Here is a 24,919-nt window from a genome sequence, read left to right as displayed (position 1 = left end):
CACTAATATGAATAGGTATGCTCCCAGTCCTTCTATTTTAAGCCATTTGGGAATTCTGATTTTACTTATTTTTTATGTTTATTTTTTAAATTATTATTTTTATTATTTTTTTTTAAAATAGAACTTATTGTCAAATTGGTTTCCATACAGCACCCAGTGCTGGGAATTCTGATTTTAGAAACATGCACTTGCTCTTCAAAGGAAATATCTTCCATCTCCTTCATTGGTTGTATTTGGCAGAATCCGGCTTGGCCCGTGGCTTGGTTATAGAGGTTGTAATTCTCTTTGTCTTGAAACTTACATCCTGTGAACACCTCAGCACGGCTCATAGGCTCCCTCCTTAAACATTCCTCAGTAAAATTATCTGTGCTGTGCTTCAGGGTAATTTCTCCCTTAGATGCAAATCCTAAATCCCATTAGTCTTTGCACTAGTCCGGATTTCTGTGCAAATGGCTGAGGGTCCTGGTGTGAGACAGCAAGACCCAGGGCATTGGGCTGTGGAGAGAAACAGGGCAGTAGTAAGTCTGTGTTTTATCCAAAGAGAAATTTGTCCTACATCTCAAGAGGATTTTCTCAGTCCTTTTAGTTGACTTTTCATCCTTCATTTCCGTCCCTTCTCTCCGTGCTCTTGCGGGATTGAACACACTCACCCATTTTTCTGTAACTCTGAAGTCTGTAATTCTAGCCTATTCCTGGTCCACTATTACTGAACTACAACCCCCCTCCTCTGTTTCGAAGAATACCACATGAACTAGCTGGAGTTTGAGACTATATGCAGAGTATGGCCAACACATCTTTCGCCTTTGTAGTGACAGCAATTCTGCGATTTTTCTGCCAGTTGTGTTCTGACAATTCCTGGTTATTTTGACACGTTTCAGGATAGTGTCCCTCCTGGTCAAGAACACTTTTCAAAAGTGAAAACTTTATGCCTGTCCACACAGCATTTGAAAGCAGCACAGTGCATTTATTTAAATACTTTTGGGCCAGTCTCTTCAATCTATAGAATACTGGACTCTGAACTGATAAGATCCATGCAAAATAGGGCGATGGTGATGCTTTTGTTTCGGCTTCTGCAGGCAGCCTGTATTCCTTCCTTGGAATGCGTCAGCTGAGTGCCATATGGAAAGAATGATAGACTCTTAGGCCAAATGTAGAATGAAAGGTCTGATTGAAAAGCTGGAGAAGCAAATGGAAAAACTGATCCTGTATGTAGGAAAAGACAAGACTTCAGAACACGAAATATATTGTCTTCAGTGAATATATTGAAGCAAGATCTTGGGCCTGATACTTTGAAGAAGAGGGGAGAGTTTCTGCCGCCACAGGTAGAGATGGTATTTTAAGACAAAACGTGAGGAAATGATCTGGTTTCTTAAGTGCTTCTCTGATTTCTTTGTTCCAACTCTGCATGCGAACCAGATGGACTGAGAGTGATCACAGCTTTCTTCGTCCCAGCTGGACCATTTGCCTCACTGGTTTTATGGGAAGCAGTGGTAAGGATAGGAAGTTCAGATAAAAAACGTAGCATGGCCCCATAGCACTCTTTTTAGGCTATTCGAGCCTGAAATTCTCCTTTTATTGAGTTTAGAAATAAAACAGTATTGATTGACTCTCAAAAGGTGAAGAATGTTTTCCTTTTTCTTGCGCTTTTCTGGAGTTTTTATTACAGTTTATATGCATTTCAGTTTATATTCATTGCAATTTATATGCATTTCAGTTATATAGCTGTTCTTGTAAGAGTTTTAATAACTGCATTTAAAAAAAAGTTTTATGTCTTTTTAAATTTATTTTTGAGAGAGAGAGAGACAGCACAAGCCGGGGAGGAACAGAGAGAGGGAGACACAGAATCCGAAGCAGGCTCCAGGCTCTGAGCTGTCAGCACAGAGCCCAATGCGGGGCTCGAACTCACAAACCATGAGATCATGACCTGAGCCAAAGTCAGACGCTTAACTGACGGAGCCACCCAGGTGCTTCTTAAGTTTTATATGTTTGTGATGTAAAGTATCAAGCATCTGTATGAGGCTTGCTTAAGAAAAGGAACTCCTTTCTCCCTACCATTTTACCCTTGCCATAGCTAGCATTTTTAATTGTTTCAGTTACTTTGTTCAGTATTTGCATTGCACCTCTAAGATTTTTTTACTTCTACTTTTTGATATATCGGTTTTAAGTACTTCTAGCTATCCCACATGGAAGATGGCCATACACATATTCCCATCCTGTACCTCTCCATCCTAATATAGTGAGGTTCTGATTTTGATTAGGCCATTATTCAGCGTTAATGCCATCGTGGCCTTGTTAATGTTAACAGTCAAGCCATCTAGAATTTTAGAAAAAGAGTCCTTCTCCTCTTCTGCCAATTCTTACAAGAGGAAAAAAGTTTTAATCATTCTTTTTATGTTCACTTGGTCTCCTATGTGTTTGGTATTCTGTGTACTCATTCAGTCTTAAACTCTGTCAGTTCTAGAAGTCTGCTCTCAATAGATCCAGATGGACAGCTATTCCATCAAGGCTACTTTTTGAGTCCTATTACCTGTCATCCATTCATACCAGAAATTCCTTTTGGTTTCAACTCCTGTTCCTGTATTACATGCCTTTCTTTTTCTCATTTCCCTCCCCGTTTTACCAAAGAACATCCTCCAATAGAATTGTAGGTTGTAAATCACTTGCCTCATTGTCTTCTGGCTTCCTGGTTGCTGTTGAGAAGTCCAAAGACTTTCTGAGCCCTAATTCTTTGTTTATGAGCCTCCTTCCCCTCCCCTCCCCACTCCAGTTTCTGCTTGGTTATGGGATTTTTTCTCTCTCTGTTTAAAAAATTTCCATGATGATGTGCTTAATGGGGGCACATTAAAATCAGGTGGGCAGATAGGCACTCAGTAGACCCTAACAGTCAACAAACATAAGACTTTCTGCCTTAGGAAATGTTCTGTGACCCGACCCTCCCCCATCCCTCCCCACCCTGTTTCCTTTATTCTTTAATTCTGGAATTGCTTTTTATCTAGCCTTTGGATCTCCTGGGCTGGTCCTCTACCATTTTCCTTCTTACCGTTCTCTTTTCCTTTGTTGTTTGCTCTACATTTTGGGCAAGTTTCTTGATATTCCAATCCTTCTACTACTGCATTTTGAATTAGCAGTTTCTAAGTATCCTGTTTTTGTTTCAGTGGGTGCAAAGTCATCTTTCTGATGTTACTGCTGTTCAGTGTTTTCATCTGCTCAGTTTCGAGAGCAGAGTCTTAGTCTTTAGATGATATAGAAGGCTGGCTTCAGATGCTAGTTAGCTCTGGTAGGGGGAATAAATACTAAGACAGCCTAAAGCTCTGACCTCTCTGTATCACATCTTTTTGTTCCTCCAGGTTTGAGGCTCAGAGTTTTTTTTTCTGCTTGGTTTCTGCCAGACTGTAGAGCTCTCTGCCGAAGGATACCACAAATTTCAGGTCTGAAATTTTTCCTACTTCACAAGAGATTCTATTTATATATAACACTTTTCTAAAGCTTTGAGGATAAATTTATTCTTTCCTGGTTTTAGCATTGATGACTTCTTTCCCCCTTTAGTACTTTTTGTTTATCTGTTATGTTTTGGGGATGACAGCTTTGAAATTTTTACCCCTGTCAGCGTCAGCCCGGCCCCCACTGAGCTTTATTTTCTGCTTCACAAAAACTATTTTTCGCTTTTATTGTTTTCTGCTTTATTGACTGCCTTCATTTAAGTTCATAATTACATTTTTCTTTCTTTCTTTTTTTTTTTTTTGGTTAATGCAGACTCATTCTGATCACATAAGTAAGTTTGTTTTTTTTTTTTTAAATGTAGTACACCTATTACTTAAGTAAACATTTCCTCCATCCTAGAATCTTCCCTGCTCTTGAAGCATATTTTTCATTTGCCTGGTGGATTTGGATTTTTCTCTGTTGCTTATCCATAGAGAGGGAGGTCTATGCATATTCAGTATTGGGTATTGCCCTGTGTTCTTTCAAGAGACTGAAATGAGTCACTGTTTGACTCAAGTCCAGGTGGAGGAAAATGGTTAGATTTATAGTAGATTGATTTGCCAGTTAGAAATTCATCTTTCTATGAAGCCTAGTGAAGGAGCCAGCATGGGCTACAGAAGTAAACAAAGGGGAGTTCGCCTCAGAACCAGAGACTGTCTTTTAGGTATTTGGTGTGGCACTCAGTAAGGTCATTGTCACCTGGCAAGGTTGGCCATGTCAGAAGCCAGTTGGTAGAGTATTTTCCCCCACATGTTTTCTGGGGGCAGTCATCATGGCCACATGTAAATCGGAAGTAAATACAGCCAGAGGTGACTTGTTCAGTTGAAACCAGGAACCCCTTTTAAGGAGTGAGTGTATTTTAAATGTACTTCAATGTTTGCTGGCTTCGTTCCCCCCAACCCTCATTCCTCTGATCTAGGAGTGTCATTATAAGTCTATTAAGGTCTCTTTTGCTTATATTCTGTCCACTCAGTGCAGTTTTGCATGAAGGGGATGTTGTACCTTAGTCCTCTCGTCAAGTTCCCATATTGATTCTTTTTAGTCTATTTCTCTGAAAATTTAAGCAAGGGGTTCCACCTGTGGCTTCTAGGGTTGATTCAGGATATTTCCTAGTTTTGTATTCATTTGGTTATTTCTCTAGTAATCTGGCACAGAGCCGATGTAGCTTTCTTATTTATGGATTGTATTTTGTACATCTGTTTTGAATTGTAGGGATAATGAGTTAATTCATACCCAATGACTATAGGGGAATAGATGAATGGGCCAGTAAATAAGTAAGTGACAGCTGATCTTTTGCAAGTGAGGGGCATGAGAGGTGGTTTGTGGTTTTTGTGAAGAATGGCGCAGATCAGAAGAGGTGCCTAGGAAGGAGAATGAGGAGGAGAGGAGGGGCAGCAGTAATGACCCGAGGGTAGCCGGGTTCAGTGGGACCACCTCCCATCGCTCTGTGGCTCTCTGTAGCTGGAGCACAGTCTTCTAGCTCAAGCAAAGGAAACGGAGAGCTGTGTTGATGGCAGATTGGAAGAACTACAGGACAAGCATCCAACTGTTTGGAAGAGTTTGGAGACAGGTGAATTTCTTTAGAAATCCAGTGCAGTGCTGTGGTTGACATCGTGAGGCTCTGGGAAAGCAGGGGACCAGCATGTCTAAGTGAGATGGCTGGCTTACTCACTTAGGGACTGAATGGCATTAGTTAGGATGTCTTATCATCTTGCCTAGCTCCCCCATGATTTGTGCCGTTTGGTAAATAACCTGGGAGGGAGGTCTTATAAATGTCATTTTAGGACTTCCTCCTACGAGACAGCTGATTGATATCCTTTGCGGTAGTATTGCTTAGCCCTTGTTTTTGTTTTCTTAGAGTGAAGTCACTATATGCCATTTCATACAGGGCTCCTATCATGTAAGAATAGGTTCAACAGAAGCCTCCCAACTAGAAAGGTCTGAAATGCTTTAGGAGAAGGCAGTTAATTTTCTGCCTTATTTTCTTGCCTTTTTCTTGAATAGTTGAAGCTACCAGTCTGAGCTATTAGGCAGCTCAAGGGCGTGTAACGTACATCAGTACTAGGAACACATCATTATGGTTTTCTACAGAGAGCAGTGTAGGATTCTCGGTTTCAGAGTTTGGAGAAATTAGTTAACCCTCAGGACCTCGGACTTCCAGGCTGAAACTTTTGCTTGAGAAAACTCTTGAGCCCATTCTCTCCTTCCTTTGTGTTCATGTAGGGACTAGTCTGCAGAAAGAGCACGGCTTGGCATAGGGTCTGATTCCCGTGTCAGCTCCCTCACTTCTGGGCTGTGAGCATGCTGCATAACCTTTCAAAACCTCAGGGTTTTTGTCCATGAAATGAGCGAATGGTACCCGTCTCAAACTATGTGAAATGAGTTCTTCAGCACTCAGCCTCTTGTCAGCTTTCATTAAATCCCAATCTTCTACCTTTCGTCCTTTGCTTTTTTTTTAATGTTTTATTTTTATTTTATTTTTTGAGAGAGAGAGAGAGGGAGGGGCCGAGAGAGAGAATGAGACATAGGATCTGAAGCCGGCTTTGCGCCTGAAGGCTGAGAGCAGCAAGCCTGATATGCTGCTTGAACTTGAAAACCATGAGAACATGACCTGAGCCAAAGTCAGACGATCAGCCTACTGAGCCACCCAGTGCCCCTCCCACTTGGTGTTTTAGCAGTGATGCCATCTGGGGTATTCGTCACATGCACTTCTATATCCTTTTCCACACTACGGGCTAGCTGCCCACTATTCACCTTTCAGGCAATTCTCTGTACCCTGAATATTGAAAATATTTTAAGGTGGTATTGCTTAATGACTTAACTTGGCAGAAATGATAGGGCCTGGGCACATAGCTTGAGTCTTTAAGAGTAGAATCTCACTTGCCTGCTTATTTTTGATTTTTTGGTTATCATGCTATTCATATATATTCATCTGTTTACACCAGATATGATAGAGCAAGACAAGGTGAAATAGAAATAGGTGAGAAGGAGAAAAGAAATATAAAAAAGTAGTAGTGGGCATAAAATGATGCCAGGACAGAAGAGCACACCATGAGGGTCCAGTAATTTCTTCTGTGGAGGCTTGGCACTCCAGCACAAAGATACTGCCATATATATGTACCTTTTTCCCAGCTGCTCATTAAATTCACGTCATGATAAACAGTGGGCCTTCTTTTTCCCCTAAACCCATGACTAAGAACATCAGTGTTGTCTCAGGGCACCTAAGGAATTGTGGGTTGAATGTTATACCAAAATAGTTCGACAGCTTTACTTGTTAATAACTATAGTCTGTCTAACAGAGGGAAGAAAATAGGAAGGGGCCACAGTTCTAAACAAAACCTTAAAGCAATTGAAACTATAGTATGAAGGATAATATGCAAAGGCAGGATAAAAATCAGAATTTTAAAGTTCATAGAAGTTGCTGCCAAACCTATATTATTTCTTAGGAAGCAGTTGGGAGGTTTTGCGACTTGCCAGCATCATCAGCTAAGATAAGGGCAGTGCCAGAGGATTTGGGGTTCCAAAGACTTGGATTAAGTGTGCAATTCAAGACTTAAATCGTTACTTTTACTATAATGAAAAGTACCATTTTCCAGTAGCTGAAAAGTGTTGAGGTATCATCTGGCATGCTAGTGAAACTCCAAAGTGTATTTCCAGACAAAAGCTCCCTGTGGTCGGGGCAGGCTCAGTTTTATTCTTTATGCTCCTGGTTCACGTTAGATGTTCAATAAATATCTTGTGAGTAAAAGGAAGGATATTGTTAGGTGATATGAAACCTAAAAATGAGAAATTTTCTTCAAATGGAAGACTTGTCTTAAATTTCCTTTTATTTTTTTAATTGTTATTTTTGAGAGAGAGAGCAAGTGGGAAAGTAGCAGAGAGAGAGAGAAAGGGAGACAGACAGACATAAAATCTGAAACAGGCTCCAGGCTTTGAGCTGTCAGCACAGAGCCCGACGTGGGGCTCGAACTCACGAGCCGTGAGATCACGACCTGAGCCGAAGTTGGATGCTCAACCGACTGAGCCACCCAGGCGCCCCACAGTTGTCTTAAATTCTTAAAAAAAATTCTCTCTGGACTGAATTGCAGTATGGAAATAGTCACATCAGTCTTGTGACAGAAACTGGGCCACGCTTTCCTGCATAGAACTTGGCATATTTTTGAGTTTTGTTAATGAACGTATTAATAACAGAAGATGTATTTATATTTTGTGCATGTCTAGTGTCCTCTTTCCGAGGATGTCACAAAGACTGTAGAGGTGCACTTTGCCCTCACTCCTGTGTGAGGCTGAGGAACGAAGCCCTCCCACCCTCCTCCCCACCCGTTGGGGTACTTGATTCATTCTTGTAACTGACTCCTGTCATGGTGGGATGTCTTGACTTTTCTTTAATCTTAGTGGTGACTAAGTTTCCTGAGGAAGTGTACACATGGACCGTGCTGACTGTCTTATGTTCCATACTAGGCTGGGACCTGATTGTGGCTCTAGTCCTGGTTCTGTCATGAACAAAATGTATGACTAGCTTCTTTTCTTCTCCACACCTGAGTTTTTTCATCTGCAAATGGGCATGCTTGGACTGGGTGATCTTTAAGACACTTAATGGTATTATTCTCTTTGCCCTTTCTGTTTGAGCTATCAGTTATCAATTGTGGGTCACCTGATTCCTTTGTTGTTGACTGACAGAATGGCCTCTCTCGTTGGCCCACTGTCCTCAGGTTTACAGCTTGAAACTGCCTCCTCGAAATATCTAGCCAGCAAGGAGAACTGGAGTCACACTAAAATACATATCAACCTAACATGATTTGGAAGAGTGATACAAATCATGTGCTGGCTCTGAGATGTTAGATGCTCCCTACTGGGTTCANGCTTGAACTCACGAACCATGAGATCATGACCTGAGCTGAAGTCGGACGCTTGACCGACTGAGCCACCCAAGTGCTCCCCCGCCCCCCGCCCTGCCCCAACTGGATTCTTCTTTTCATTACGCCAGTAGCTGGCATATGGAACGGGGGATTTTTGCTTCCCCTGGCCAGGAAGGAAGTGCTTGTCTTTTCAGGCTAAATGTGGGTTTTCCTATCTTTTTCCAGGTACACAGTTTCTCCTAGCATGACTGTGATCTGATCAGCGAATCACGTAACTAGACTCCCGTGTCTGGTGTCACTGTGCCGGGGCCTGGTCACTGCCCACGACTGCAGAGCTGCCATGGTTACCACCTTTACTTCCACCCCTGCAAGTTCACAGCCCCAGGTGAGTGATTCAACCTGGCATAAGTTTGGCCGTACTAATCTTAATTTTGTCAAATATTTAAATTGAGTTTCTGAAGGTGCATTTCACTGTAGGAATGGTATGTTGCCTTCTAATTATTATTTGGTGGGCATTTGGATAAGTGTGCTTTTGTGAAGGAGGTGCTCTTTAGTTCAAGAAGCAGCTGGGACAATGAGCAAGTGATTATAGCAAACCAGCCTCTGTTGGCACGAGTCTCGGTGGTCAGTGCATAGAATGCCTGGCTATTACTATAGGCGTCAAACTCCCAGTCAAGACGGTCAATAGTAAATCCTGCCGCTCTCCCTCTCTTGGCTTTTTTAGGGTTTTAATGGAATATCTCAGGACAGAGCTAATCTTACACCAGTTTTCTCACTGCGGTCTCATGGTCTTCCTATAATTATTATTTTGCCTTGGCCTGTTCTAGGAGCTTCGAAAAGATGTATGTCCAGAAACTTCTGAAGAATAGTCATGGGTTACTTGCTCTGTCCAGTGAAGAGCAGGTACATGGCTAGAACATTGCCTTCAGAGTGTTTTACAGTCTGATCTATTAGAGAATTAACTGGATTCTTTCAGTTTTAGCAGGCAGTGGGGCACAGGAGGGGAGCAGCCTTTGGAATCATTGAATTCACATCCTGATTGTTGGATGGCTTTAGACATGGTAACCTCACGTCACTTCAGTGTCTTCTGTCACCATCCTTCCTGGGATGACTGTATGGATTAAACGATAGCATATATGCAGAGCTCATAGTAGGTGCTCAACAATTATAGTTTCCCATCTGCTCTTCCTTCTCCCCCTCCTTTTAGAGTGTGACCCCCTCCATCTCATTGATGGCAATCATTTTTAAGCCAAGGTTAAAGAAAAAAACTGTACCTTTGAAAAAGAGCTATATTGCTTGAACTTTAAATCTTGATGATACAGAATGCTTATTCACACTTCTTTTGTCTTGTGTCATTTTTCAGGCTACTAAATTCTGTATGATTTCAAGTAGGGGTATGTGGAGGAGGGCAGAAGGAGGGAAGCGGTAGGGAGAAGGGAGTGTTTTTACCTCATGTACTATAAATGCTTTTTGTCTCTCCTAATAAAAAAAAAGACCTTGGGATTTTATCATATGGATAAAGTCCTCCTGTTATTTACCATTTTAAAGGGTTTGGCATTTTCCAGAAAGCTTAGTGTTACCACCACCACGTGTGTTTCTCTTTCTGGGAAACGGGTCAGCATTTTCATTGACCTTGGCTATTTGGTTTCCATTCCCCTCAGTAGGGTTTTGGGAGCCGCTGAGACTTTGTGAATGGGTCATGAGATTTAGTGCCCGTGCCTGAGGGTGCCGTGTCAGAGGCTGCCGCACGGCTGCCCGCATGGTACAGCCCTTCGTAGCCTTTTGTGAAGTGAGTTAGGCCCTAGCACAGGTTTTCTGGGCAAGGAGTGTAGCACCTCAGTCTTGCTGTCACCATTTGTCCACATTTCCAATAGGAAGCTCTTAGCCACACGGCTCTTTCCTCTTACACAAACTACTGTCAGCTAGCAGGTAAGAGATATACTTCTCAATGACTCATTTAATTAAAATGTTTGACATTGCCCAAGGTAGAAAGAGGTTGTATTTAATGTAAACACTTGGGGAAATAGGTACTCTTGTAAATCCTCTGTGGGAAGGTAAATTGGTAGAGTCTCCCTGGAGGGTAATTTGACAGTATCTGTTCAAATTATATCCCTTCACACATGCCCTGTCCTCATTTTGGTAACTGCATTAGAAAAACACTTGTTCATGAGTCCAAGGAGACGTGCATAGAGATATCCATTGAAGCCTTAGTTGAAGGCTAAGAAGTACAAAACTTTCTGAATATACAATAATGGAATGACCATAAATTAAGGCATGTTGAGGAGATTTAAGTACCATGAGGCAGTTAAAAAAATAATAAATACGTATCTTAACTGTGTCTCTCTAAGATATCTGACAGAGGAAAAAAGAAAGTAAAATGCACACTAATTCAGGAAGATGTCATTCAGACTGTAAAACCATATGTTTTTAGGGATAAACATATGGTACGTTAATATAAACACATAGTGAAAGGTCTAGAACATGCATTGTCAGTGGGAATGACGTTTTCCCCAAAAGGGCAAAACTNGCAAAACTTTGATTTTGGGAGATTAAAAAAAAAAAAAAATCCTTTTAAATTTAACTCTACCTGACAACATCTTATTTCTTAATATTTAATTTCTCTCAAACCTTTGTCATTGAGAAGCACCAGTGGGACAAACAAAGTCAAGCACGGGGCTAGATGTGCAAGCGCTCTGTAGTCACACTGCCCAAGTTTAAATCCTGGCTCCAACATTTACTAATTGAGCGCTTGGGGGTGGGAAAAGGTATCCACCCTCTTAGTGCCTGCATGTCCCCATCTGCAAAGTGAACATAATAATTACAGAACCAACTTCATAGGATTCTTTTAAGGATGAAATGAGATAATATGTATAAAACTTAGAACAAAATCCGGTACAGAGTGCTCAGAACATCTTAGTGAATACTGTTCGGCAAGCTCACTGTGGCCGGCCGGCTGGGGGATCCAGGAATAAATAAGACACACAGGGCTTTTGCGGGGAGGGTTTACAAACGGAGTGTGACACAGAAAGATGAGGAGACGAGAAATTCCAGTGCTGTGTCACAACTGCTGTGATGGAAGTATGGCTACCCTAGGAGTGAAAGGAAGCGTCCAGGAAAGACTTGGAGGATCCAGGAAGGCTTCTTGAAGGAAGACCACCAGGCCAGGAGCTAACGTATCCTTACTTTGACAAGGGAGAAGAAACCTGTGAATGTCGAGTGTTCCACGGCGGGGGGCGGTGGCGGGGGGAGAGACAGAGACAGAGACAGAGAGAGCGTGCGCCGAGCGCGTGCACAGAGTTTGGATGTTAGTTTGGGAGATTTGCAGTGTGCTGGGGTGTGAGGTTGTAAGCAGAGATGTGCTGGGGCCGGCTCTGCCAGCTCAGATCTGATTGTTAAATTGTCAGGAATTGTGTGAGCCAGTTGATTTCATGCTTGTAACTTGAAATCAGCCAGGGTGGAGTATTTAACCATGGAAATTGGCAAACACAATCCCTTACTCTTAGGAGCCCATTGTTAGATACTTATCAGCATACTTCTGGTAGTAGAGGAGGCAGATGGGTTAGGTTACAAGGTTGGAGAAGATTCTGCAGGGCCTTGCAAGCTACATTGAAGAATTTAACTTTAATCTTGAAGCTTGTGTAGCTTTGGAGTTTGGGGTCTGGCTTCCAACCCCGACTTTTGACAATTTTGTTGAATAAGTTTATTATTTAATCTCAAGCAGGGTAGCAAGTCTTGTTATTCTTAACATATGTTGGGAACAGTAGCCTCTGATAGCTGGAGGCACCCAAGCCCACTGGGAAGGACTCACCTATAAACTAGGTATTAGGTCCTAGGGAGAGGGAGTCTACTCTTCTAGAGAGATACCGACCATTGTTGGGTCACTTAGTTCTGGCGAATGATGGGCCTCCTGATAACCTGTATGTCCATTCTTTGCACGTAATTTGTGCTGTCAGATTTTAGTCCGAGGCTGACTTTCCCTTGCCCCCAAGTCGGTATTGATGTCTACTGTCCCATTATCAGGGTTTCTCCAGGTTCAAAGAAGGTAAAAGTAACTTAAATACGGCATCTCCTCAGGCAAGGCGTCATAAGCAGTTCACTCCATCAGCTTAGCCTGGTATTGTCTGGCACGTCAACTTGCATTCTTTGAGACTGAATTCAGGGACCTGTGTAAAGATACACCCACATTCAAGTGTGAAAGGCCTCCCAATCCTTTTCTAAGGCAAAAACAACAATTAAAAAAACAAAAAAACCTTTTGGTTTTGTTTTCCTCTATTCATTTGGTAACAAAGAGCATTTTTCTAATCAAGGTTGCCTAATACTAGATATAAGCTAATTAATATGGACAAATAGCCTGTGATTGTTTCAAACAATAATAGGGAAGAAAGCCTCCATTGTCACCCCTGCTGGGGTGGCTGTTTAGTGAGTGAAAGATAGGCCTTGTGCTTTGAAGTGGGACAAGTTTGTATTCCCTGCTTTCCTCCAGACTAGACTGCAAGGCGGATTTTTGTTTTCTTATGTTGAGAAAGCACCTTGTTCTTATGAAGCTAGATAAATATAGAGGTGAAACTGGACTAGCAGCAGCAGGAAGACCGTGCGGAGCTGATTTATAGCTGTCTTCGTCCAGGCTCTGTTAAAGAGTTCCTTACCCGAGGAAGGCTTCAGGGATGTGTCTCTAGACAGGACCATGTTCATCATTAGGTTGCGTTAATGTGTTCGTATCCAGCAGATGCGGGCGTAGGCTGGAGGTGGGATAGGAAATAAAACAACGTGCCACTCTAAATGGTCATCTTCTGTTTCTAGAACTCTTATAGCGTTACTTTAATTGTGCTTCATCCAATTACTGTGGGTAGAGGATGGATTAAAAGTTTTGTTTTCCTTTTGAATGGAAGGGTCAGTAGTTCAATACGTGCATGAATGGTTTTGGCCTCTCTCAAAGCCAGGACTGGTGTTGAGAATTTCAAAAGTATTCAGATCCCACACCTGGGATTCCAGTAAGGGAGGACTGTATTATATCAGGGTTTTTTTTTTAAATAAGATATTTCATTCTGCTCTCAATTGTGAAGTGGCTATCTTGGTTTTAAGCCCAGGAAACAAAAGCTACTTTGGTCCCTCCAAGTGATTACCTGTAGCTTTCCTTAAAGGCATGAATTTGGGTAGATAGACACTCAGTGTCTTAACAGATTGCTCCTCTGGTTCTGATTCAGCGTTCTGATGTAACACAATGAGGTCTCTACTTAAAGAGGTCTCTAGTTGTCACCTGGTAGAAGACCAGCGTTTTGGAACATCATTACCAATAGGTTCCTCTGACAAAATCCATCAGATTTCCAAAATGTATGGTTTAGAGGTTTATTTCTGGTATCAGAGACTGGATACTTTTGGATTAAAGCAATTGAATTCCGTGTTTAATGGGTTGCAGTTTTTGAGATTGAAAGACTTCTGATTTTTTGTTTTGTTTTGTTTTTAAGAACTTTTTATGATGGCAGCTTCCAAACGTTCACAAACATAAAAAAGAATAATGTTCTTTTTTAGATTCAACAGTTATTAGTATTTTGCCATACTTGTTTCACTTCCTCCCATTTTGCGGGAGGAACTGTTGTAAAGCAAATGCTTGGCATCGTGTCTTCTCACCTTGACCCTTGTACATCAATATGCATCTCTAAAAATATTTCATTTATATAACCACAATACTATTATCATACTTAACAAAACTTAAAACAGCTGCTTAATATCATTTTATACTCCTCCATATTCAGATTTCCCCAATAGATTTTCTAAGAAGTGGTTTTGCAGTTGTCTTTTAAAACAGTGATCAGATCCGTTTACTCTTTTCCATAAAGCCATTTGATGACTTTTTAAGGTTTAAAAGGTAATCCCAGGGGATGCCTGGGTGGCTCAGTTGGTTAAGCATCCGACTTCAGCTCAGGTCATGATCTCACAGTTCTTGGATTCAAGCCCCACGTTGGGNTATTCTCTAAGTGGGAAATAGATTAATCTAGCAATCAGAATATTTCACCACTGAAGGATAAAAAAATGAGACCTATACCTATACCAAAGGCTCTAAAGTAAGAGAATGATTGTACTTGTTAAATTATTAGTCACAGAAGTAAGGGCTCGCAGATACCTTGATAGTGCTTTCAGACTAAAGTGTGAACAATTGAAGTATGACGTGTGTTTCCAGGGCCACACAATGAAGACACCGTGGGGTCTGGCTTCACCTAATATGGAACTGAAGAAGGGGAATGGGCTTAGATGTAGGTGAATTTTGGTTCAAATCCTATAGCTAGGGCATGTTTCAATATAGGGATCTTTTTCAGTTTTCTTCCTTTTAATCTCTAGAATTCAAACAATATATACTGTGCTCACAAATATAAATGGCAAAATACCCATTCGGTACACTGTTGCTGCCTTAGATCCCTGACATATTTCATTTCCTCTTTCCCCTCCGTAATTATTCTGAGAATACTCTACAGGGAGAAGGTGGTTACCTCTGCATATGGTGTGTGTAGATGATGTGCTTATGTGGTGTGCCAGAAGATCCATCAGACGAAAGCCAAGTTAGATAAACAGTCTACGGAAAACTCCAATGCATTGCCAGGAATAAATGCATGTGTAGATAAACACTGAGATTTCTGACTTACTCTATCTCCAACCATGTTTCTATTAGAGGTAAAATTTGTTCTCATATTGCAGTTTAAATTCATCTATGCTCCCTTTTGTGTTTATAAGCTCAGATAAAGCTTGAGAGGATATTTTATTTCAGAATATGGGGACACTTTCTTTTTTCTTTCCCCAAACTAAAGCAAAATAAAGGTGGGGGGAAGGGATCTAGAGTTAATTAGCTCCCATGAGAAGAGGTCATGTGATTTTATTTAGACTGGGTCCAGGCGGTGGTGGTTGGGAAATGTTTAACAATATACTCATTAAGAGTTTTTAGATTTTAATTCCTGTGTAGTTAACATATAGTGTTATATTAGTTTCAGGTGGACAATGCAGTGATTCAACAGTTCTGTACATTACTCAGTGCTCATCATGACAAATGCTCTCCCTAATCCTCACCACCTATTTCACCCACCCCCCACCCACTTCCCCTCTGGTAACCATCTGTTTGTTCTCTATAAGAGTCTGTTCCTTGGTCTGTCTGTCAGTCTCTTTTTTTTTTTTTTTCTTTTGCTTATTTGTTTCTTAAATTCCACATATGATTGAAATCATATGGTATTTGTCTTTCCCTGACTTAGTTGCCTTAGCATTATACTCTGTAGGTCCACCCATGTCATTGTGAATGGTAAGATTTCATTCCTTTTCATGGCTGGATAATATTTCATTATATATACATACCACACCTTCTTTGTCCATTCTTCTATGTGAGGGCACATTTTGAGTTTTCTACTCATATAAGAAAATTGTGCAAAGACATCTGGGGTAAACCACAAAGGAGACCCTTCATGTTTGCTTCTTTTTCTTTCTAATATATTCTAATTAGTTTAGTCTTTAGTGACTAAAGCTATCTCTTTATCCTTCAAAAGGGACATGATTGTCTCCCTCTTACTGCCCATTATGGTGCCATTTGCCTATTTTACTTTTCACATACCTGGCTTCTCCAGCGACTTTTCTTTGAACTGTCACTGCAGCTTTTCCATGAGTAAACACTAAGATGGGGGCAGTGCCCTAGTGTGTTTCCTAGCAGAGGAGAGGATAATCATAGAGTCTAGGAGATTTCTGTCTTTGGAGGACTGTACCTTGCTATATAATAAGACACTCATTAAAAAAAATCAGCCTTCATTTGCTGTGTGTGATGATACTGCCATTTCATAATTGCATAGCATCACTTAAGAACTGCCCTTAAGTTAAACTTATTTCATAAATGATAATCCTAGGCAGGCACAGGCTGGGAGCAAAGTGAGAGTGGATTGTTAACCTTTTCTTCAGCATCTGACAAAATGTTTATGAAAGGGCCATGGTGTAGATCAGTTCTTGAAAGGCTAGGTTGGCACTATAGTAACTTTCAGAGATTCAGACCCCCTTTGGGAGCAAGAACCTCCAGTTTTTCAGGAACAGGATAAGATAGGGTTGAACTAGAAGCTGCCTGATCACAAAATATTTGCACTTGGATGAACCCCCATCAGCCAGCATAGGGTGGTTTTGAAGCCTTTCAGACATGGAAAGAAGATGCATTCATCTGGATTCATCCTTGGGCCTCCACTCTGAGGGCTTTGCACACTCCCCAATTCTGTTTAGCATGACTTTAATTGCAGTTAATCAGGCTACTAAAGAAACTTGGCAAAAAAAAAGTGGAGGGGAGGAGCCAGAAGAATCCCAGCCCTGTGGCTTGTGTTCAGGACTTCTCTCTGACATGCTGGCTTGTGTGTGAGTGACCGGTGGGAACTCAGGACTCAGCGGTCATGCTCAGGCAAAGATCCGACCTCTGTGAGACACATCAAGGTGGAGACTCGCTGCTCATCAGCCCACTGTCTCTTTTAGGATTAGCTTTGCAAACTAGGGTGACACAACTTGCAGATGGGGCTTCAATTGGGTGACAGTAGAGAAAGAAGATGTAAAAGAAAGAAGGTGGCGTGATAGGAAATCTGTGAGGATTATAGCTGTAGTTCTGCCATGATGTTTGGCTTTTTCAGTTGATGTATCAGGAATATGCATTTATTCTTTTGAGAACTTTTTACATATTTTCTTAAAATTAAACAATAAATCAGTATGGCGTTAAATGCTGCTGCTTTTGTTTGGTTGGACATTTTATTGCTTTCTCGAAATTAGTCACTGAAAAAGAAAGCAGACAAACTCTCTTGCAAGAATAAAAGAGTACCTAAGTGTAGGTAGTAGAATACAGCAAAGACTTAAATAGGTATGCAATCCTATCCTATCTTTTAAAAATTAAACACCTGAGGGGCACCTGGGGGACTCAGTTTGTTGAGTTTCTGACTCCTGGTTTCAGCTCAGGTCATGATCCCATGGTTGGTGAGTTCGAGCCATGCATCAGGCTCTGCACAGACGGTGAGAAGCCAGCTTGAAATTCTCTCTCACCCTCTCTCTCTGCTTCTCCCACTCTCTCTCTCAAAATAAATAAAAACAAAAAAAAACTGAACACCTGAAGCTAATATTATTTATCAATTTTATATTTATAATTATATCAATTATAATTGATAATATTATTTGTCAATTATATTATATTGATAGAATTATATCAGTTATATCACAGAAACAACTGTGAGATGAGACCATTATCCAGAAAAGCTGTGTATAAGTGCATGAAAAGTTATCAAGCACCTAAGAATACTAATAATAAAACAGGCGTAAGAGCTCTTTGAGATTATTTATCAAACTTTAATAGACATTAGAGATGACTTGGGGCACCTGGATGGCTCAGTTGGTTGAGCATTTGACTCTTGGTTTTGGCTCAGGTTATGATCTCACAGTTCGTGAGTTTGAGCCCTGTGTTGAGCTATGTGCTGACAGTGAGGAGCCTGCTTAGGATTCCGTGTCTCCCTCTCTCTCTGCCCCTTCCCTGCTCATACTCTCCCTCACTCAAAAATTAAAAAAAATAAAAACAAAAAGAGATGACTTAAAAAGATAACTGTGTCAGTGGATAGTAAGATTCATTGATTTGATGTCAGTTCCCTGCAAATACATTTTATAGATTGAATGTGATCATAATAAAAATCCTAATTTTTTAGAAACCTCACAGGCCAGTTCTGACATTTATATAAAAATACTAAAGGTAAAAAATAACCAATCTAATCTAAAAGAGCTAGGTGGGAAAAGCTGCACTTCCAGGTATCAGAATTTATTATAAAGTTATACTGAATAAGGCAGTGGGGTATTTGTGTAAGGATAGATAAATGATCAGAAGAAATAGACACCAATTCACACACAAATCATTACAAAAAAATGAATTGGAATGAGATAATAAGGGAACATTCTGCTATTAGATGATGAAAAAGATGGGCTAATGGAAAATAATTTTTCATTTTCTTCATGGATGAATAACTTCCTATTTCCATCTGTGAGTTCAAGAAAGGTGTGTTTGAAGGTAGTGGTTGCTTTAGGAAAGTCAAGCTCTCTGGGTCACTGAATTTGAAAGTTTCAAGAGAACAGATAGTACAGAAACCGAGTAAGAAGTACTCAATCCTTACGAGCAGGTGATGTGTGTCTGTCCCTTTTATAGGTGAGGAAATAGAGTCCTGAGAGGCTGGTGTTAGATAACCAGCATTTCAACTCCGGTCTCACTGATTCTAAGGTCTAAGCTCACTTCTCTGCTAATCTATGATGGTACTTCCCATACCCCTTGCTGTCTCCCAGGAAACCGGAATTGCAAGTGAAAGACCCTCCTCTCATGTTCAGGTTTTATTCATTAGTCACTCCTTGGGCCTGGTGTCACCTGGCAAGAGTGCTCATTGCTACCCTTCCCTCCCCTTCCTTCCCCTCCCTCTTTTACTGATGGGACAGCCCCTTTGCTGTGACTCAGAATGAATTAGCTGTGTTTTGTTTTTTGTATGTTAGGCATAGAAAAGAGCATAGAGTGGTGCAATACAGTCACATATCTGTTACCTAGCTTTATGAAATTTGAACATTTTGATGTAATCGCTTCAAAATCTTTTGATCTTTAATGAAACAAATCATTACAGATAAAGCTAAAGCCCCTTTGTAGTCTTTGCCAAAATATGACTAATTAGCCCTCTTGGCTCAGATCGTGAGTTGATATTTGTCGTCATCTTGCTTGTGTTTGTGGGTATATGTACATATGTTGGTAAAAATAAACAATATATAGTATTTCTGCAAGTTTTAGGTTTATTTATTTTGATAGAGAGCACGTGCGAGCGAGCTTGTGTGCATGTATATGCACACGAGGCCAGGGGAGGGAGGGAGGGAGAGAGAGGGAGAGAGAATCCCAAGCAGCCTTCACACTCGGCACTGAGCCCAACAGGGGGCTCGATCTTACAACTTTGAGATCACGACTATGAGATCATGACTGAAGCCAAAATCAAGAGTCCCATGCTTAACCAAATGAGCCACCTAGGGGCCCCGATTTCTGCAAGATTTTAACATTCCTAAAAATGGTGTGCTGCATTACTGTAGGGACTCCTTGAGTCATCATATATAAAGCTCTGTTTTGTTCATTCTCACTGCTTTATAGCACACCCTTCTGTTTGTATTGCAGTTTACCTGTTCTTCAGTTGACAAAGTTGTTGCTTCTGACAGTTTGGTGTTATACAAGAGTAGCGATGAAAAGTCCTGCATGCCTCCTTAGGCACATGTGTGAGTTTTTAGGTTTAGACTTTCTCAGTCACCTATATGAATGTGTCCAACTTTTGTGTTGTTTACCAAATAGTTTTTCAAAGCAGTCGTGCTAAATTTTACTCCCACCAACACCGAATGACCGAATGACCATCCTCACCAACTCTTGATTATTTTCAGACATGTTAATTTTTGCCAAGCTGGTGGAGATAAGTTGTATTTGACTGTGTCTTTAACTCTCTGATTCCCTGGAAGAGTAACTTTCTTTTCATGTGACTATTGGCCATTAAGGTTTCCTCTTCTGTGAATTGCCTATCCTGATCTTTGCCTATTTTCTTACCTGATTGTTTGGCTTTTCCTTTTTGGTTTGTAGGAAGTTTTTACATTTCACGGTAAGTCTTTTTTGTGTGTATTGCCAAAACTTCTCCTAGTCTTGAGCTTCTTTTTTCACTAATTATAAGGTTTTGTTGCACGGAAGTCTTGAATTTCTAATTAGTCATATTTTGTCATTGTTTTGACCTTGTTTAGAAAAATCTATGTATGAGTTACGAATAGATGCCTTATTTTGTTTTCAAAGTCCTAGAGATTTATTTTTTCACATATGTCTTTATATAACCTGAAATTTCTGTGTATGTGGCATAGATTATCAATTTATTTTATTTTTTCATATAGATGAACAGTTAGGCCATTTTCTCCATTGATGGGTGAAACAAATCTCTAATATCTAATTTCTGGTGCTCTATTCGATTGGGCCATTCATGTATTTTTGGGACAATATTACAATGTGTAACTATTGTCACTTTAAAATAAAATGTGGTATTCTGTAGAGCAAAGAACTTCCAAGTTATCTAGGATATTCTGATTCTTTTTTTTTTTTTTTAACGTTTTATTTATTTCTAGGAGAGAGAGAGAGAGACAGCGTGAGCAGGGGAGGGTCAGAGAGAGAGGGAGATACAGAATCCGAAACAGGCCCCAGGCTCTGAGCTGGCAGTCAGCACGGAGCCCGACGCGCGGCTCGAACCCACGAACCGCGAGATCATGACCTAAGCGAAAGTCGGACGCTTAACCGACTAAGCCACCCAGGCGCCCCTAGGATATTCTGATTCTTTTATACCTTCATGTCAATGCTTAGGGAACTTGTCAAGCACCTTGAAGAACCCTTTGGGAGTTTTTCATTTTACTGCACTGAATGAATATATTGATAGTGGGAAGATTGTCATCTTAATATCTCTCTCTGACCATAAAATATTTTCTCTATAGGAACATAACGGATTCATGTGACTTGATGTTAACCCAGCAAACTTGCTAAATTCTATTCATACAGTTATCTTTGTATTTTCTATGTAATGGATTATCTCATTTGTGAAAAACAATAAGGTTTTTCTTTTCCAAGTCTTTTTGTTTTTTGTTTTTGTTTTGTTTTTCTTACAGTTTGGCTATGACCATGAGTACATGCTAAAAAGCAATTGGTAGTTTGTTTCATTTCTATTTTATAAAGGAATACTCCCATCAACTATGACAATTGCCACAGATCTTTTATGAAGTTAAGCTCCTTTGTAATTCTAGATTGCCAAATTATTATGCAAGGGCACTAAAATTTACCAANATATATAATATATATTTAGGAGCTCTAATAAATGTTGCTAAAAATATTGACTAATAATATCTTTTACTCTTTTTAAAAATCTTTTTTTTAAAAAAATATTTTTAATGCTTTTTAAATTTATTTCTGAGAGAGAGACAGCGTGAGCAGGNACTGATAGGATCATTGGCTTTTTTTATTTCCTTGAATTTGTGTGGTGAATTATATTATTAGATATTTAAATGCTAGATCATATTTTCATTCTGGAATAAACTCTATTTAGTCTTGATATATAAAATTTATATGTTTTATATTTATATGTAATTACATATAATTAAATATTTATTCTAATATAATTACATATACACATATATAAATGTATAATATATAATATATATTTAGGAGCTCTCATAAATGTTGCTGAAAATATTGACTAATAATATCTTTTACTCTTTTTAAAAATCTTTTTTTTAAAAAAATATTTTTAATGCTTTTTAAATTTATTTCTGAGAGAGAGACAGCGTGAGCAGGGGAGGGTCAGAGAGAGGGAGGTACAGAATCTGAAACAGGCTTCAGGCTTTGAGCTAGCTGTCAGCACAGAGTCCGATGCAGGGCTCGAGCCCATGAACTATGAGATCATGACCTAAGCCGAAGTGGGCCACCCAATCGACTGAGCCACCCAGGTGCCCCAAAAAATATTTATTTCTTTTGAGAGAGCATGAGTGGGGGAAGGGCAGAGAGAAAGGGAGAGTCCAGTGCGGTGCTCAAACCCATGAACTGTGACTTGAGCTGAAATCAAGAGCCAGATGCTTAATTGACTGAGCTACCCAGGTGCCCCATTAATATCTCTTATTCTTAATCTCCTTGTTTGTTCTTATAATTATTGTGGCTTCCTACAAAGATAACCAAATAAACTTTGAAAATGTAAAACCAAAACAGTATCAAGCAATTTTTGGTAGATTTAAAGACAAATGGAAGCACAATGCTGAGTAGCAGTAATACGTTACATGGGAGCAGAGGCACTGGAGGGAAGGCGTCAAGGGAAGAGGGTCGCCTGTAGACTTCAAGTCAAGACTACATTGAAATATTAAGAATAAGCATTAAAGTACAGAAATAGAAAGTATTGCTGTTGAAAGCTTTGAAGTGGAAAGAGGGAAATACAGAAGCTCCATCTGTCCAGTTTGGTCTCTCATCTGATATTCTTGGGTCTAATCCTGCTGTGGACTGTTCTCCTGGTTCTCACATGTTACTCCTCCTGTGGCCTTATTCTTCCGGATGACGGGTTTGTCTTTGGTGGGGCCGCTCTGAGAGAGTCCTGTCTGGGCGCACTGAGGTCTGGCCCTCGGGAGAGGCTTGCTGCTCGCGAGTGCCAGACAGTGTGGAGCAGGAAGGGGGAGGGGATATCACAAGCTCGGGACCATGGCTTGTGGTAATTTCTCCTTCTGTGGCTTCGCAGACTTGACAGGTAGTTGGATTTCATATCGCAACTGTACGTGATTTATAGACTTGGGGTCATGACTCCTTTTATCTGTTTCCTAGCCTGGAGCCTCAGCTAAGACAGACAGACTTCCTTGTTTTCTCCAGTGCAACTGGGTAGATTTTTTTTTTTCCTGGCCTACTCTTTTACTGATGTAGAGATCTTGAAGACTTCTAGCTTAGTAATTGTTCTCGGTTCTAGCTCACTGCCTCTGACAAGGCCAGGGGCTCATCTTCTTTTGCTCAGTAATATTTACTGCTCTGTCTCCATAATCTATCAGTGTATGGCCAGGGGGACCTGTTGCCTTGGCTTGTGGTTCCCATTTAACTCAATAATGCATTGAGAAGACTATTATGTTTTCTCCATAACCTCTTTTTTAAAAAAATTTTTTAATGTCTAGTTTTGAGAAATAGAGCATGAGCAGGGGAGGGCAGAGAGAGAGGGAGACATAGAATCCGAAGCAGGCTCCAGGCCCTGAGCTGTCAGCACAGAGCCCGATGCATGACTCGAACTCACGACAGTGAGATCATGACCTGAGCCGAAGTCGGATGCTCAACCGACTGAGCCACCCAGGCACCCCTGTCCGTAACCTCTTAATGTTTTAATGATTTTTATTATTCCTTCCTCTTAGACCAACTTAAAATTTTCTCCAGAAAATGTTTCTCACTTTATCTCTGCCTGTTACAAAGGGCTGGAACAGATATAAAGTATTTTTACAGAAGTACAATCTGCTTTCCCTAGTTCGTCTTTGCACATGGACATCTCTTATTCACGTACGTTGTTACTTTATAAAAAGTAGAATTTTGTGTACCTTTTCAGGTAAACTTTCAAAAATCTTGTAGTTCCATTTTCTTCAGCTATTCTAAGAATTCTAGCTTTCAAACATTTTTAGTTTCTATCAGCATCATTTTGTGGTTTTCTGTCTCTAATGGCAGATCATCTTACTTTTTTGTTTGTTTCTAATTTGAGGCTCTAAAAGGGAGTGAGAACAATTTTGTTTAATAGAGACTTACTGGCATTTAATTCTCTCTCTCTCTCTCTTTTTTTTTTTTTTTGGAAGGTAGAAGAAATGTGTAGAAGGTCTGATTATTTTAGGTTGAAGAACTTGAATTGCAGGGGCCTAAGAGACGGCCCACACCTTACTTTACAAATAAGAAAATCAACATTCAGAGCAGTTATGGGACTTACTGAAGACCAGTTATCTGGGGAGCATCAGAATCAGGAAGAAGTGTGCACTCCATTATTGTACATTAGCAGGAGTGGGAAACCAAGCTGGCTTGATTTATATGTTATTAGTGGTCCTTTATCCAGCATAGATGAAAATCTCTCTTTTAGCGTGTCAGTTGCACCCATAATCGCATTCTTATCTAAACAGTTCCTAAATCACCTAGGTTTAATCACCAGTCGGCTAGCTTGTGCCAAGTATTCCCCTTTCCACTTGGCGAATGAATATATTGTTGTCTTTCAGGAGGTTAAAAATCACACTGAGTGGACTGTGAGAGGCTCTGCAGCAGGCACCAGGGGTATCATTTTGGTTCCCTTGTCAGGTGTAGGGTAGTACGATGCCCCCGCCCATACCTGGTCTTCCAGGAATGCCTGCGAGCGTGCAAATAATAAATGAAGTGCACGGTGAAGATGAGCACGAAACGCGCTTCTTTCCGGTGCAGGCTCCACAGAACTGCTATGACTTCTCTTGAGATCACATGCTAGGGTGAGGTAAACTTCTGAGATTTGGAACATCTGCTCTGCAGAGCGGCCAGGAGGCCTCCTGCGTCTGCCCCGTCCTCCCGAGATGTGATTAGTGGATGTGGAAAAGGGTATGGATGTGGGCTTCTCTTTTTAGCATTAAGGACAATATTTTGGGAATAATCCCGTTTCATTTACATCTTTGTTCCTTGGGCAGTGCAGAATTCTGTAACTTCTCGTGCTGCAGAGGGATTTCTAATTATGCTGATGGGGATTTTAGCAGAATAAACTTTAAAAAAGCCTTGAGCCCTGGGGCTCCTGGGTGGCTCAGTCAGTTAAGCATCTGACTTTGGCTCAGGTCGTGATCTCACAGTTCGCGGGTTCAAGCCCCAAGTCAGGCTGTGTGCTGACAGCTCAGAGCCTGGGGCCTGCTTCCGATTCTGTGTCTCCCTTTCTCTCTGTCTCTCAAAAATAAACAAACATTTAAAAAAATTTTTTTAAAGTCTTGGGTTTTGCCTGATCATATTTTTGTGTTCTCTAGATTTCTTACAACAAATAGGATAATGATTCAATGAAGTGGTCTTTTCAAAA

At 40.5% G+C, this 24,919-nt stretch overlaps 1 protein-coding gene across 9 annotated transcripts in view; it reads left to right on the top strand.

The window, feature by feature from the left end:
* Positions 1-24,919, top strand: part of LPAR1 (lysophosphatidic acid receptor 1) — a 135,514-nt gene that overhangs the window by 47,214 nt on the left and 63,381 nt on the right. For 5 of the 9 annotated variants that reach the window (XM_077769858.1, XM_077769855.1, XM_077769854.1 and 2 more), the window contains 2 exons: positions 3,348-3,428; positions 8,565-8,724. In XM_077769858.1, coding sequence (XP_077625984.1) covers positions 8,680-8,724 — 45 coding nt within the window. In that variant the 5' untranslated portion in view covers positions 3,348-3,428; positions 8,565-8,679. The remainder of the gene's footprint in view (positions 1-3,347; positions 3,429-8,564; positions 8,725-24,919) is intronic. The other 4 variants (XM_077769856.1, XM_077769851.1, XM_077769853.1 and 1 more) reach the window with 1 other exon arrangement.

The sequence above is a fragment of the Crocuta crocuta genome, unplaced genomic scaffold (assembly GCF_008692635.1).
Source record: "Crocuta crocuta isolate KB4526 unplaced genomic scaffold, BGI_CrCroc_1.0 scaffold95, whole genome shotgun sequence".
Lineage (NCBI taxonomy): Eukaryota > Metazoa > Chordata > Mammalia > Carnivora > Hyaenidae > Crocuta > Crocuta crocuta.
This window is presented reverse-complemented; position numbering and strand designations above follow the sequence as displayed.